Source organism: Harmonia axyridis, chromosome 1, assembly GCF_914767665.1.
Source record: "Harmonia axyridis chromosome 1, icHarAxyr1.1, whole genome shotgun sequence".
NCBI lineage: Eukaryota > Metazoa > Arthropoda > Insecta > Coleoptera > Coccinellidae > Harmonia > Harmonia axyridis.
Window position 1 is genome coordinate 80,953,422 of NC_059501.1, and position 13,336 is coordinate 80,966,757.

At 33.7% G+C, this 13,336-nt stretch overlaps 3 protein-coding genes across 4 annotated transcripts in view; 2 read left to right on the plus strand and 1 right to left on the minus strand.

Moving 5' to 3' along the window:
- Positions 1–370: 370 nt before the first annotated feature.
- On the minus strand, positions 371–3,009 carry LOC123688739 (AP-3 complex subunit sigma-2). Its single transcript, XM_045627382.1, has 5 exons — positions 2,873–3,009; positions 1,199–1,376; positions 1,057–1,148; positions 709–1,000; positions 371–654 (listed from the first exon to the last, which is right to left on the minus strand). The coding sequence occupies exons 2-5, from the start codon at positions 1,265–1,267 to the stop codon at positions 532–534; spliced, it is 576 nt and encodes a 191-aa protein (XP_045483338.1). The 5' UTR covers positions 1,268–1,376; positions 2,873–3,009; the 3' UTR covers positions 371–531.
- Positions 3,010–3,217: 208 nt separating this feature from the next.
- On the plus strand, positions 3,218–5,588 carry LOC123688738 (aurora kinase B-like). Its single transcript, XM_045627381.1, has 6 exons — positions 3,218–3,464; positions 3,702–3,893; positions 3,952–4,086; positions 4,173–4,423; positions 4,561–4,700; positions 5,253–5,588. The coding sequence occupies exons 1-6, from the start codon at positions 3,340–3,342 to the stop codon at positions 5,328–5,330; spliced, it is 921 nt and encodes a 306-aa protein (XP_045483337.1). The 5' UTR covers positions 3,218–3,339; the 3' UTR covers positions 5,331–5,588.
- Positions 5,589–6,114: 526 nt separating this feature from the next.
- LOC123671610 (neogenin) overlaps positions 6,115–13,336 on the plus strand; it is a 112,676-nt gene continuing 105,454 nt past the window's right edge. For both annotated transcript variants that reach the window (XM_045605577.1, XM_045605578.1), the window contains exon 1: positions 6,115–6,377. In XM_045605577.1, coding sequence (XP_045461533.1) covers positions 6,293–6,377 — 85 coding nt within the window. In that variant the 5' untranslated portion in view covers positions 6,115–6,292. The remainder of the gene's footprint in view (positions 6,378–13,336) is intronic.

A 13,336-nucleotide genomic window follows, 5' to 3' on the forward strand; every position in this document is an offset into this window, starting at 1 on the left:
TTCAAATAAAATATATTGATTACATTTGCCAATGTAACCAATATTTGTTTTGTATAATTATAATCATTTTCAGCAGTAAAGTTTAATAGTGAAATAATTACTTAATGGAAGTAGTATCAAATTGTATAAGAATTATGGGATTGCTCCACAAAAATATCATCTATTCTCATGTTGTGTTTATCTATAAGCGTATTCGACTGGTTGCACCGGTTCGAATTAATTCGAGCTGATTATGTCATTTAGCTCTACAAAAATTCGAATTTATTCGCACTGGTGCTGCCAGTCGAATACGATATATATTTCACTGCATAACAAATGAATTCAGTTCATTACATGCAACAGAATTTTTAGATTCACAGAAAACAACATATTATCTTATACATATTTATTAGTTTTTACAAAACAGTATTTTATAATATATCTATCAATGATTCATGTATATCTTGATGTGGATGATGCACTTAGGAGAGAATTATCACCTGGCTGATAAATTGCACTATAGTCTATTTTACGCAAATTCTGAAGTGGAGGTCAGAATTTGAGGTCTTTTATTGCTTGAGGAAGATCAGGCAATTTGATATCTTTAATCTGCTGGGGAATGTTCATATTTTTCACTGCTGAAACAGCTCTTGCAGGAGCTGCTATTATTCCAGCCTAAAAATTGAGTAAGCAGTAGATATAATACTATTAACAAATAATTTTGATTACCTCTTGTTTCTCCAGTTTATTCTGATCTTCTATTCTAGTAAGAATTTCTGTCATATTGGTCTCAAGCACCATACCACCCATAACAAGTTCATTAAGTATATAATGAACTTTATCAACATGAAAGATTAGATCAAGTTCACACACATTTTCAAAACATTTATCAAGTGTTTCTACAAAAACTTGTATTAAATCCAGAATGCCCAGTTCACTTTCTGAGGAATCCACACAAAATACAAAGTATAAAGTAGCATAATGACGATAAATTAACTTGTAATCACTTCCCCCAATAAGGCTACAAAGAAAAGACTATAGTAATAAATGATAGTATGTATTTGAATTAGTTCTTACCTTCCTCCTTCTAAAAAATTACAAACATTATCATCCCTCTTGGAAACTAATTGAAAAGTTTCTTTTATTATTTGCTGTTGCATGTCTTCTGGCTGTAACATTTTTTTTTTACTTTGAGTTAATTTTTGTTCATTCTACTTACGAAATATTGATAGAATTTTGAAAGTCGTGGTTTCCCATGATTGTTAAATACCAAAATTGCTTTAATCATTTTTTCAACTATTTCCTTATTATTCCTTAAGGACACTATATAAATTTATTGCAGCTTCCAACGCACCAAATATTCAATTGCACATTTCAATGATGATAATGTAATATTAGAGAGTTATTGCAACACACAAATAAGCGATCTTTTATTACAGGATCTCTTATTTTGACATGTACGCATGCGCATTGAGTCAGATATTAAGGATTGTCTAAATCTAAAATACAGGCCTCCCTTACTTTATTTAAATACAGGCGACCAACTTTTATTTAAGGATCCTTTATTTTGACAGATATCTGTTTATGCCGAATATTTGCCGTCGTTATTCAGCAAGAACTAACCTATAAATATTTGTAGCTGTTTAGGTAAACAAAGTGAACTTTTCGAGAAATTTGCATTTTATTTCTTGATTTTGGGCATCTGTGGGAACCATTTGATTCGAGGAAAAAAATGTGCTCTCAATAACGAATTTTTCAAGAACTTATACGATTCTCAACAAAACATCATATTTAATTTGATCCTACTAAAAAAATTAAAAATAATACTGATAAATCCTGAATTTTATTAGAAATAAGAATTTACCTATATGTATAATGTAGTATTGTTGCAGAATCCTACTGCATACTGAAAATCATTCTTTTATATTGAATATGAGTAATTTATTCTGTAATATGGACACACCAATGGGATTGTTTTGAAAGAAAAATAATAAACTTGTTACCTAAGTACTTTTTTATATATTGGATCAACATAGCATAAAAAAAGCAAATCACAATGCAGAACCTAATTAATTATCAATAATGTTATTATAAAATTATATGTTAGGTACACTTATTTCAAAATTATTGTGGGAAAATACATAACATAATAATCTTCCAATACTGGTGGTTTTACATGAAAAGAAATACTTGATTGACTTCCATTCAAACAAGTACATAAAGTAGACTGATATTTTACATAGTGATGATACTTTGTCAACAAGTTTCTCTAATAGTTCCATCGATAAAACCCCAGTAGTTTGGTACAGCTCCTCCCATATAACGAATTGGTAGACTAAAAATGAATTAAGGTAATATAATATATAATTTAAGTTCAATTCAGGTAACAGCTTACCTATAACTAGAGCTGATAACTATTTCTATAAAGCCACTTATGTGCATTCAAATTATCTTAGAAGTGCCCATGATTTTCCACAATGAAGTTTGCAGTTATAAAAATAAAAACTTCGATAATGATTGCGAGACTTGTAGTAAAAGTTTTCCAAGTCAACTAGTCGATTTGTTTGAATTGGTTTTGATATATTTTCTACACCAACTGTATCTATTATGAAAAATCAATTCCTCAATAATGTTCCCATCTAAAATTGCTAACGCTATTTGTTCTTTCATTTTCGATTTTGAACTTTTACCAAATGAATTATTTTATTTATCACAATACAAACTAAAGGTGACAAAATATAAATATGTCAAATTTAAAGATCTGTCACTTTACTGACTTTCGTTAAAAGCACCTTGCAATAGTTCACTTTTAACGTCCACGATAGAGGATCCTTTATTACAGGATCCTTTAATAAAAGATCGCTTATTTGTGCGTTGCAATAACTCTCTAATAATAAGTTTAGATACTTGTTTCCTTGTTAATGGAAAATAATTATTGTTATGACATTTCCTCACAGAAAAGTTCAAACGGAAATGTGATGAATGAACTACTGTTTATTGAAGCTATTACTACTACCATCATATAACATAATCAAATATTATAATTTTTCGAATCTAAAGAAATCTACAGAATTGAACTTTTTATTCTAATCGAAAAAAATGCCCCTTATAATTTATCCCCCCCGTATTTTATGAATAAAAGGTAAAGATTTAAAGATAGGCTTTCAAAAATTTCATAGACAAGCGAAGTACTACAAGTCTCAAGTCAATCAGAGGAGCATAGAAAAGTTTAATTTGAATTTTAATCTGTTTCTGTTTGCTAATTTTAACGGTCACCTAGATCTAGCCTAATCATACATTTTGATTTAACTGCTTGCTGCTTATTATTTTATCGAGTGGAAGTTGCTGCTGGAAATTGAAATGTCTGATATACAATTACTGAAATCTATTGGTGCGGATTTCAAGAATTTAGACAGAAGTATTATTCCCGATGCAGCAAATATGGCTAGAAAAATGATGGCTCATGAAGCTTATAGCAATCCGGAGTAAGATGTGTTAATTTTACGATTTTATAGAAGAATGGCAAAACTTCGATTAGAATTTCTCTCTATGAAAATGAACTCATTTTGGCTTGTAAAAATTTGTGAGTTTTACTCTTGGGAGAATTGTCATTTTCTAAATTGAATGATAACAAAACCTTCTTATGATATCAGCTGAGTTTAAGATCTATTATGCATATATTTCCGAATTGAACTCATTACTAAAGGATCTACTTATTTCAGTTACAATTGGTCTCTTGATGACTTCGATATTGGGTATAGGCTTGGACGTGGTAAATTTGGAAGAGTATTTCTTGCCAGAGAAAAACAGACTGGCTATGTAGTTGCAATGAAGACACTCCTGAAGAAGGAAATTGTCAAAGGACGTGTTGAAACTCAAGTTCAACGTGAAATAGAAATTCAAAGTCGTTTGAAGTAAATGTTTAGCATTAATGCCATTTAGTATTTTATTGAAAATTTTTAAAAATTTTAGGCACCCTAATATTTTACAGATGTTGTGTTGGTTCCATGATGATTACAGAATATATATAATTGTTGAATATGCTGGTAAAGGTGAATTATATGGTCATTTACAGAGGGCACCAGGGGGTCATTTTGATGAACATCTGTACGTAAAGATAGTTTTATTGTTTATGTTGTCAGTTATTAGTTTTACCATTCTTTCGTGAATTTTTATTGGGCTCTTGCTTTCAGTTCTGCAAAGTACACATATCAAGTTGCTGATGCCTTGGACTATTGTCATGAAAACCGTGTAATACACAGGGACATAAAACCTGAAAATTTACTTCTTACATCGAGTGGTGATATTAAATTAGCTGATTTTGGTTGGTCAGTTCATGCTCCCTCTTCTTCAAGAAATACAATGTGCGGTACATTGGATTACCTTTCCCCAGAGATGGTAGAAGGGAGAGATTATAAACATTATGTAGATTTATGGTGTTTAGGTAAGACTTTTTTCTCTTACTTTCAAGACTATACTGAAGGAGCAATATTGGATAATTTGAACTACTAGGCATTATTGGAATGTTTAATTATTATATTATTATAACTTGAAAAATATTTCAATTCATCCCATTTTCAGGTGTCCTTTGTTATGAATTTTTGGTTGGTAAACCACCATTCGAAAGTGCAGAAGCAGAAGAAACTTATAAAAAGATCAAAAGAACAGACCTGACTTATCCTGATCATATTACTCCCCCAGCCAAAGATTTGATATCGAAGGTGAGTGTATATTCAATTAAACCAATTCAGAATTGATTTCTTTTGAGATGACATATTTATATAACTCTCCCAAATTATTCAGAAGATCAGTATTGTTTATTGGGCACTAAAAATTGTATATTTGTCAATAAAATAAATATTTCTTGAATAATATTAGTCATTAAAAAAGCCAAAATGCAATTTTTATTGCATTATTATTTTATAGTAAAGTAAATCTCTCTTAACTGAGTCGTTCATTCAAGATTTGGATTAAGTGAACCAAGCAAAGGAACAAAAATGCCAATGACTCACGTGTTTAATTCAAATTGTCATCATTAGTTCGCCAATCCAGTTCCTTCCTTATAACACAATAAAAGGTTTGAAATATATGAGTTTTTTTTAGCTTATTTGCATATTATAGATCATATTTTGTCACTCCAACTTACTGAAGTTTCTGGTTTACAAACTAAGCAAATCTTTTTGTTCTATATGAGTGGTTGCAACATCCTCATCGATTTACTCAAATTGAATATGTAGATCTATGTCACAGAGGTTTTCATTTATTTTTTTCAGTTGCTGGTTCATGATGGTGCAAAACGAATGAGTTTAAAGGAGGTTATGAAGCATAAGTGGATAGTGACGAATATGTAGTTTTATTAATTTTATTTGTTTGATATACTGTTTTTATTTATTTTAATCGATACTAATAACACAATAACAACTTTTTTCTTTTAATCAGAAATTTTGTTTTTGTGGAAATCTTTATTATGTAGGTACAAGTTGACCATTAGGAGAATTTAGATATTTGTAATGATATTTCACACCAAAACATATATCTTTTATCAAGGTGTTGTATAAATTATTCTTGTATTCTAGTTTTTAATGATGAATAAATTTTATTTAGTAAAATTATTTGATTCATTTTTCGTATCATTTAAAAAACAAATGGAAAGCCTTTGGCTAGCTTGGGCTATATGGCGAAAGGGACGGGGCTTAGCCATAGAACTTACGAATATGATTGAATGAACTGAACTGACACTTTATTTTATTCAACTGAAGAGTACCTACTAGAGTGACTTAAAATGGGACTGACATTTCGAATAAATCCCAAAAATCAGGTAAACGAAGAATTTAAAAAAAAAGCCGCCATATTTAGGCTCAGAAATTAGCAGCCAATCAAAAACGAGACCACTCGTGTCGCCACTGTGGATTATTAAGTTCATAGACATATAATATTCTATGTTTAGAATATAGATAGATTATTAATGTTCTAAGATTCTATATGTCATTGTATCCATTTTTAGATTGGGGCGTCATCTACATCCGGTTTATCGAACGACTGACAAGGTTGTGCTGCCATCTATAATTCTGTCTGAGCACACAGGTGTGGTTCTTTCTTCCTCCGCCTCCGAGATTTGGCGCGGCCGGCAGAACGCACACATTTTATTTCCCAGAAGTGAATATGGCGTCAAAGTAGATGCTTGCGGTTGTTTTGACAATAGGGATGCTGGATAAATATCTTTAATTAAAAATGATGGACGTATGAAATCATGAAGTTCATCAAAGAAACTTTACGGCTTTTTATGTTAGTGTGACTTTCTAACTTGTGAGACATGATTTATTTAAATAATGTGACTGTTTGTGAATACAGTTTTGTATTTCTGGTTATCGTTGCTACTGTTTTGACACATTCACAAGGTAGGTAACAAAATGTTTTGATTATGCCTTTTCTTGTGGGATTAGCATATTCTCTGGTGTTGATGGTGTTCTAAAAACAACTTCAAAGTTTGAAATTTCATAATATATATTTGAAACATTTTATTGTTCTTGGAAGATCTTTGTTATTTAATTTTATGCTGGTTTATTCGAAAAATTGCCGAGCTGTTGTATTTCAAAGAAAGTTATCTTTTTGCAATGTATAAGAATAGGGACAGAATAGTATTTAATCTGACAGTAGTGATTGCATTTAACTTTAAAGTTCTAAGTTATCGGTTTTCATATACTGAATGTTAATTTTTTTTGTGGTACCTTTATCGTGATGCAGTCCGATGCAGTTTTCGAATAGGAAATGAATTGAGTAATAAATGCATGAAGGTCGACGATATATATTAGAAAAAAATCTTGTTGATAAAGCTACATTAATTCTGCTGATTTATCTGAAACACAGAGGACTCATTATATTCATGAACAAAATGCAATTCGTGCAAATACAGAACTTCTTCAATGCAAAAAGCATAACATAATATTATTTCACGGACAAATATATGAAACGATCATTCTTTTACAATCTAGGCACTTGTGATCTCACAAAGTTTGTTCAGCTTATCTGAAGTCAGTGCAAAGAGCTGAGATAATGTATCTGGAATAATACAGGTAGCTGTTGTCTTTTAATTTTCGATTAAGTTTATCGTAACACACAATTTATGAATCCCTTCAAATTGTAGAGCTGTATTTCCTTTCAGGTATAGGTACATAGATAAATATCGCTTCGGAAATTGGAAAGGTGGACGATTACTATAATTAATGATTTAGGGTTGCTATAAATTATCCTCGCGTTCAGGTTAATAAAAATTTTGTTGGGAAATCCGGATATATATCGATGTCGAACATTTTCAAGTTATTGGTTGATTATTTGGTCATGTGGGGCGGTTTTTCACACTAGGCTACCCATATACAGGGTGTTTTAGAATTATGTCTAGATATTTTACAGTAGTTCTTTCGGTTCATTTGAGGGGAAATTCGTCTCAAACACTTTGTGTATTATGATGATGATAAATGAGGGATGGATCGAAAAAATTTGTTAAAAATTTAATAGAAATTCACTATGAATGTATGCAAAATTTCCTCAGGATCATTCACGATACGAAAGAAAAAATATTTTTCTACAACAGTGTGTAAAATTTAATTTTACATAGGTGAAGGTTTTTTTTTTAGAGCTATAGAACTTTAAATTGCAATAAAACAACGATGGATTATTCGATTGACATTAATTTTATTCATCCGCAAGATAATCTTGTGGCATTACATTTTAAATATGATTTCTGGCATATGACCGCCACGGCTGGCTCGGATGTAGTCCAATCTGGACGTCCAATTTTCGATGACTTTTTCCAACATTTGTGGCCGTATATCGGCAATAACACGGCGAATGTTGTCTTCCGAATGGTCAAGGGTTTGTGGCTTATCCGCATAGACCAATGACTTTACATAGCCCCACAGAAAGTAATCTAGCGGTGTTCAATCACAAGATCTTGGAGGCCAATTCACAGGTCCAAAACGTGAAATTAGGCGGTCACCAAACGTGTCTTTCAAATTTCAATAAATCGATTGTGGCACGAGCTGTGCGACATGTTGCGCCGTCTTGTTGGAACCACAGCTCCTGGACATCATGGTTGTTCAATTCAGGAATGAAAAAGTTAGTAATCATGGCTCTATACCGATCACCATTGACTGTAACGTTCTGGCTATCATCGTTTTTGAAGAAGTACGGACCAATGATTCCACCAGCCAATAAAGCGCACCAAGCAGTCAGTATTTCTGGATGTAACGGTGTTTCGACATACACTTGAGGATTAGCTTAACTCCAAATGCGGTGGTTTTGTTTGTGGACGTAGCCATTCAACCAGAAGCGCGCTTCATCGCTAAACAAAATAAAATGGACGTAGTGCGCGATACGTATTCCGCACAGAACCATTGTTTTCGAAATAAAATTGAACTATCTGCAAGCGTTGTTCAGGCGTGAGTCTATTCATGATGAATTGCCAAACCAAACTGAGAATAAATCACTTGACAGCTGTTAAATCGGTAGCCATCTTGAACAGTAACGCCAACTTAAAGTTATATACCTCGAAAAAAAAACACCCTATATAAACATCCATTGATTTCTCTTGAAATAAACATACTAGTTTTTTTAATATCAAAACTTTACATCTTATTGGAAAAGCTTTTATACATATAGGTATTATCTGTTTTGCGTCTAATAAAAGCCTAAACGTTAAATCTACGCGTGCTGTTTCCACAAATCCTCAAAAATACGGAAGTAACAAGGCGCCAGATAGACAGACGTTACAGAAATATCTCGTTGTTTCACGTGCAATGTGTACAATAACTTGACAGTCGGCGCTGCTATTGTGAAGTTTTGGGTAAATATCACGTTACTTTTGCCGGAGCCCGGAGGGGAAGGTCCAAGAGGCCGTAGAATGAACAATTGCGTCGCCACGACAACTTCAGATTCGAGTTTGAGATAACAGTGGAGTACTTGGACAGTTTCGGTTTGGTATTTCCTATAGAGTAATAAACATAGATAGAGGGAGTATTCGCAATTTTTACATGTCTCCAACATGGTTAGATTACGTTGTCGGATTGTAAAATATTTTCAAATTCACAATTTTACTATATCATTATGAATGCATATTATATTGAATGAAATATATTTATTTGAGTGATTCCCGATTAAATATGCTAATTTGAATATTTGGAATCCAATAATTTTCCCAATTGTAGAATTTGTAATGAGCAGAATATTTATTATTTTCTGTATCTACCTGCCGAAATCCGAGGTTTGGCAACTTTTGCTCTCCTAGTGTCATCGGTTGTTTCACGTCGTTCGGCGCGCTTGAAGTTTGTTTTCTGAATTTCTGATATATTTGGGTATTTATTTCAATATATTTTGAGTTAATATGAAAAGTTGATTCACTATGGAACATAAGAAGTGCGTTCTTTGTGGAGAAACTCGCGAATCGAATGAAATATCGTATCACTGATATGTTTTCATTTTCGCGCGCTTCATGTCAAATTTGATAGTTCGTGTTGGGGACAAAATTTGCTTGCTGAAAATGACATATGCCTCCCTTTATCTATGTTTATAACTCTGAGCAACAGCTCAAATTTTTGCACCAGTTTCATTAAAGGCGGCCGAGAAGATGTTTCACGACGACCCAAAAGTGCTTTAGTTTTCCGAACTGTGACTCCAAAATTTTCACCATTTTTGTAGCGAATCTTTCCATTTTTAGTTTTTTTAGTTTTTACTTGTCAAATGTCAAAAGATGACAGCTTCAAAAGTGACATCTGCCCAGACAGTGAGCTATTTAAAATGAAACCTCTTTTTGGAAAACCCTTTATAAAAGACGAAGTGTTTATCTTTTTGAAAAAAAAAATCCTGGTTATTTCCTCCCGAATAATAATAATAATAATAATAACGTTTATTCAACATAAATAAACATGGTGAGTTACAGAGGTATATAAACATAAATGAGCGTTGTTTTAAGCGAAGTCTTTTCAACCTAATTTTTCCCAAACCAGGCACTTAACCTAGCGGTATATAATTGGGGAACGACCCCCGAACCCTCTCCTGACGGAACCCAACGCAATTACGATTCGCGTAAAATTCAAGTTTATTGGATTTTTACGTGACCGCTCGGTAAGAACCACCTCAAGACCTGAAAGTTGGAGGATTTTCCCCACATTCCCTTTGTTAACACTTTTATTTGGGAAAGCTCCTCAGACCCAAACACGGGCATTTTCACGAAACAATCGACTTTCGGAGGGGCTAACGGAGAAACTGTTAGTGGATCTTCGTTTTGATTGGTTGCGACGAGTTTCCTCCAATTGTACACACTCGTCAGGTAATTGTGTTGGTAGAAGGCTATACGAATACTGAAAGGTAAAAATAAGGTGGTGCAGGTTTGCTATTTACTATTTTAAAGAATAGCTGTTGTTGCGATGAAACTCTAATCTGAATATCAGCCGGTTCTAGTGCTTGGTAACGTGAGGTGCCATATGTTGAGAACCTAATCATCTGTGCGGGGTTATAACTCAATACGCTCTATTAGTGTGACGTCACACACCGCCATTTTTGGTTCTCCTGTCAGTGTTCGGAATCCAAACAAATAAATTGTCATTCTAATTAGTATGGTGTAGTTGAAGGAATTGGCTTATTTTCATAAATTAGAGTATTTGAGGAACGATTTCAGTATAACTTTATAGACAGAAGGAACGAGAATAATACCAGTAAGTTTGAATCCTGTATCATTCCCCAGATTTTGTAAAAAGCCGTGTTTATTAGTTGAACTTCAAGTTCTAACTTACTGGCATTAATCTCGTTTCTTCTGTCTATCAATTAATAGCAGAATCATTCCTCAAATAATCTTATTTATCAAAATAAGCCAATTTCTTCAACGACAACGTACTAATTTGAATGACAATTTGTTTGTTTGGATTCCGAACACTGACAGGAGAACTGAAATGGCGTTGTGTGACGTCATCACTAATTGAGCGAATTTTGTTGGTAGTAGGCGATACGAATACTGAAAGGTAAAAATAAGGTGGTGCAGGTTTGCTATTTACTATTTTAAAGAATAGCTGTTGTTGCGATGAAACTTTAATCTGAATATCATCCGGTTCTAGTGCTTAATACCGTGAGGCACCATCTGTTGAGCACCTAAACACCTTTGCTAGGCCATAACTCATTAATCGAATATTAAAAACTCAAGGATTTATATTTTCTTAATATTTTGGTTGGGAGTTTTTGCAAAATGAAAGTTCCTTGAATAGAAAAACCCGACAAGAGGTCCTGAGTTAAATAGAGTTTCAGCTGAGTGAAAAGAAATTGGTGAAAGCCTCCTAAAACGAACAGAACCTTTAACATCAACAAGCAAGGTTATGGTATCCGTATTTTGAGACGTGCTTGGTACGTGGTTTACTTTTTTGGAAAAGGTAAAATCATCAACAGTGAATATTTCATAACGTTATTTGATAGATGCAGTGCAAAAATTTGGAAAAAGTCCTCAAATGCAAAAAAACAGGTTATTCTCACCAAAACAAAGTTCCTTCTGACAAATCGATGAGAACCATGGTTATAATTTTGGTGACTCGGCTCGGAATGGGTTCCTTTTTCTTCCTTCAGATGGCCCTATATAAAAAAATTGACCAATCAACAGCATCATTTCAAATTTTCATCTGTTCTGTCAAAAGTTGATCGAATTTTGATTTAACCTCAAAACGACATGAACTGAAATACGACGTGAGCGCCATAGGAAAAGATGCGGAAATCAAGCGAAAAAGGGCCAATACGATCTATTAGTGATGACGTCACACACCGCCATTTTAGTTCTCCTGTCAGTGTTCGGAATCCAAACAAACGAATTGTCATTCAAATTAGTACGTTGTCGTTGAAGAAATTGGCTTATTTTGATAAATAAGAATATTTAAGGAACGATTTTACTATTAATTGATAGACAGAAGGCACGAGATTAATGCCAGTAAGTTCGAACTTGAAGTTCAACTAATAAACACGGCTTTTTACAAAATCTGGGGAATGATACAGGATTCAAACTTACTGGTATTAACCTCGTTCCTTCTGTCTATTAATTAATACTGAAATCGTTCCTCAAATACTCTTATTTATGAGCATAAGCAGATTCCTTCAACGACACCGTACTAATTTGAATGGCAATTTATTTGTTTGGATTCCGAACACTGACAGGAGAAACCAAAAATGGAGGTGTGTGACGTCACACTAATAGAGCGTACACCATTAAAATCCAAGAGGGCTAGCCCTTCAAAAGTCGCACACACAAAACTATTGTATTTTTGTCCACCCTGTACCAATTGGAATCAACATGTGATACATTTTTAGAATCAGCTCAGCTAGAGTAATCGGAAAATTGAGACAAAATGGGGGTGCTCCATTTAAAAAAAAATGACGGTGACGTCATTACTCGAACGTAATTCACCCTGTATATTAGATTATTATTTTAAAATACGGTAAATTAGAATAAAAAATCGACGTGTTTCAGGATGGTCTGTTTAGCTAAAAATGAATTTGCTCCATACTTTACGGACACAGTGTATAGATAAGCATAAACACAATGATTGCAACAAGCCCCCTGCCTTCAACCAGAATTTCATATCATAACATTCGGTATTTTAACGATATTTAATGTTATGTTAGGATCCTGCCGTGGGGACGGCCTTTAGCCTGTAAAAAGTACGCTGTAACCGAATCTTTCTTTAAGCCTTCTTCGACGAACATTTCCGTGTGTGCGACCTTTAGTACGTTAGATCGCAACGCGCGTTGTAACCGGATGGAAAACTGGCTGCCACGTTAACGCTTTAAACAGCTTTAGGCCGTGTATCAAATGCGAAAACGGCTCTATTAACCCGCCGGCGGTCGGATGTCGCTATTTCGGGCCGCTATGCGGCGCTTTAGCAGAACGCGTGTCGACGATTCGAAAATTGCCTTTTTAATGGCGTTGTTTTTGATCCTCGAACGGATAGTAGTGTCGGTCACGTGTTCCATTTCAGAGAAATGTGTCCGAAGATCCGTCTTTTATATCGTCTAAGCACTCTAAGCCGTTTCAAATGGCGAGAAAACAGGTGTTGTATGAGATTGGAGGAATTCTTGTGTGGGGATTTACATTTTTTTTGAAGAATATTAAAAGGCAAGAAATGTGTGAACTGACGGGGGGAAGAGAGAAAACGTCATCGTTCGCAACATTTGGAATGTCTGCCATTTGTGGTTACAAAGTGATTAAACATTCAGTGGAAAAAGTTGGATTATTTATGCAACTTCAAGGAAACATGAGTAGAACCAACTGTTAAGAAATAAAATGAGAGAATCTGCTGACTTGGCGTCAGGAGCTTATAGGGGTTCACGG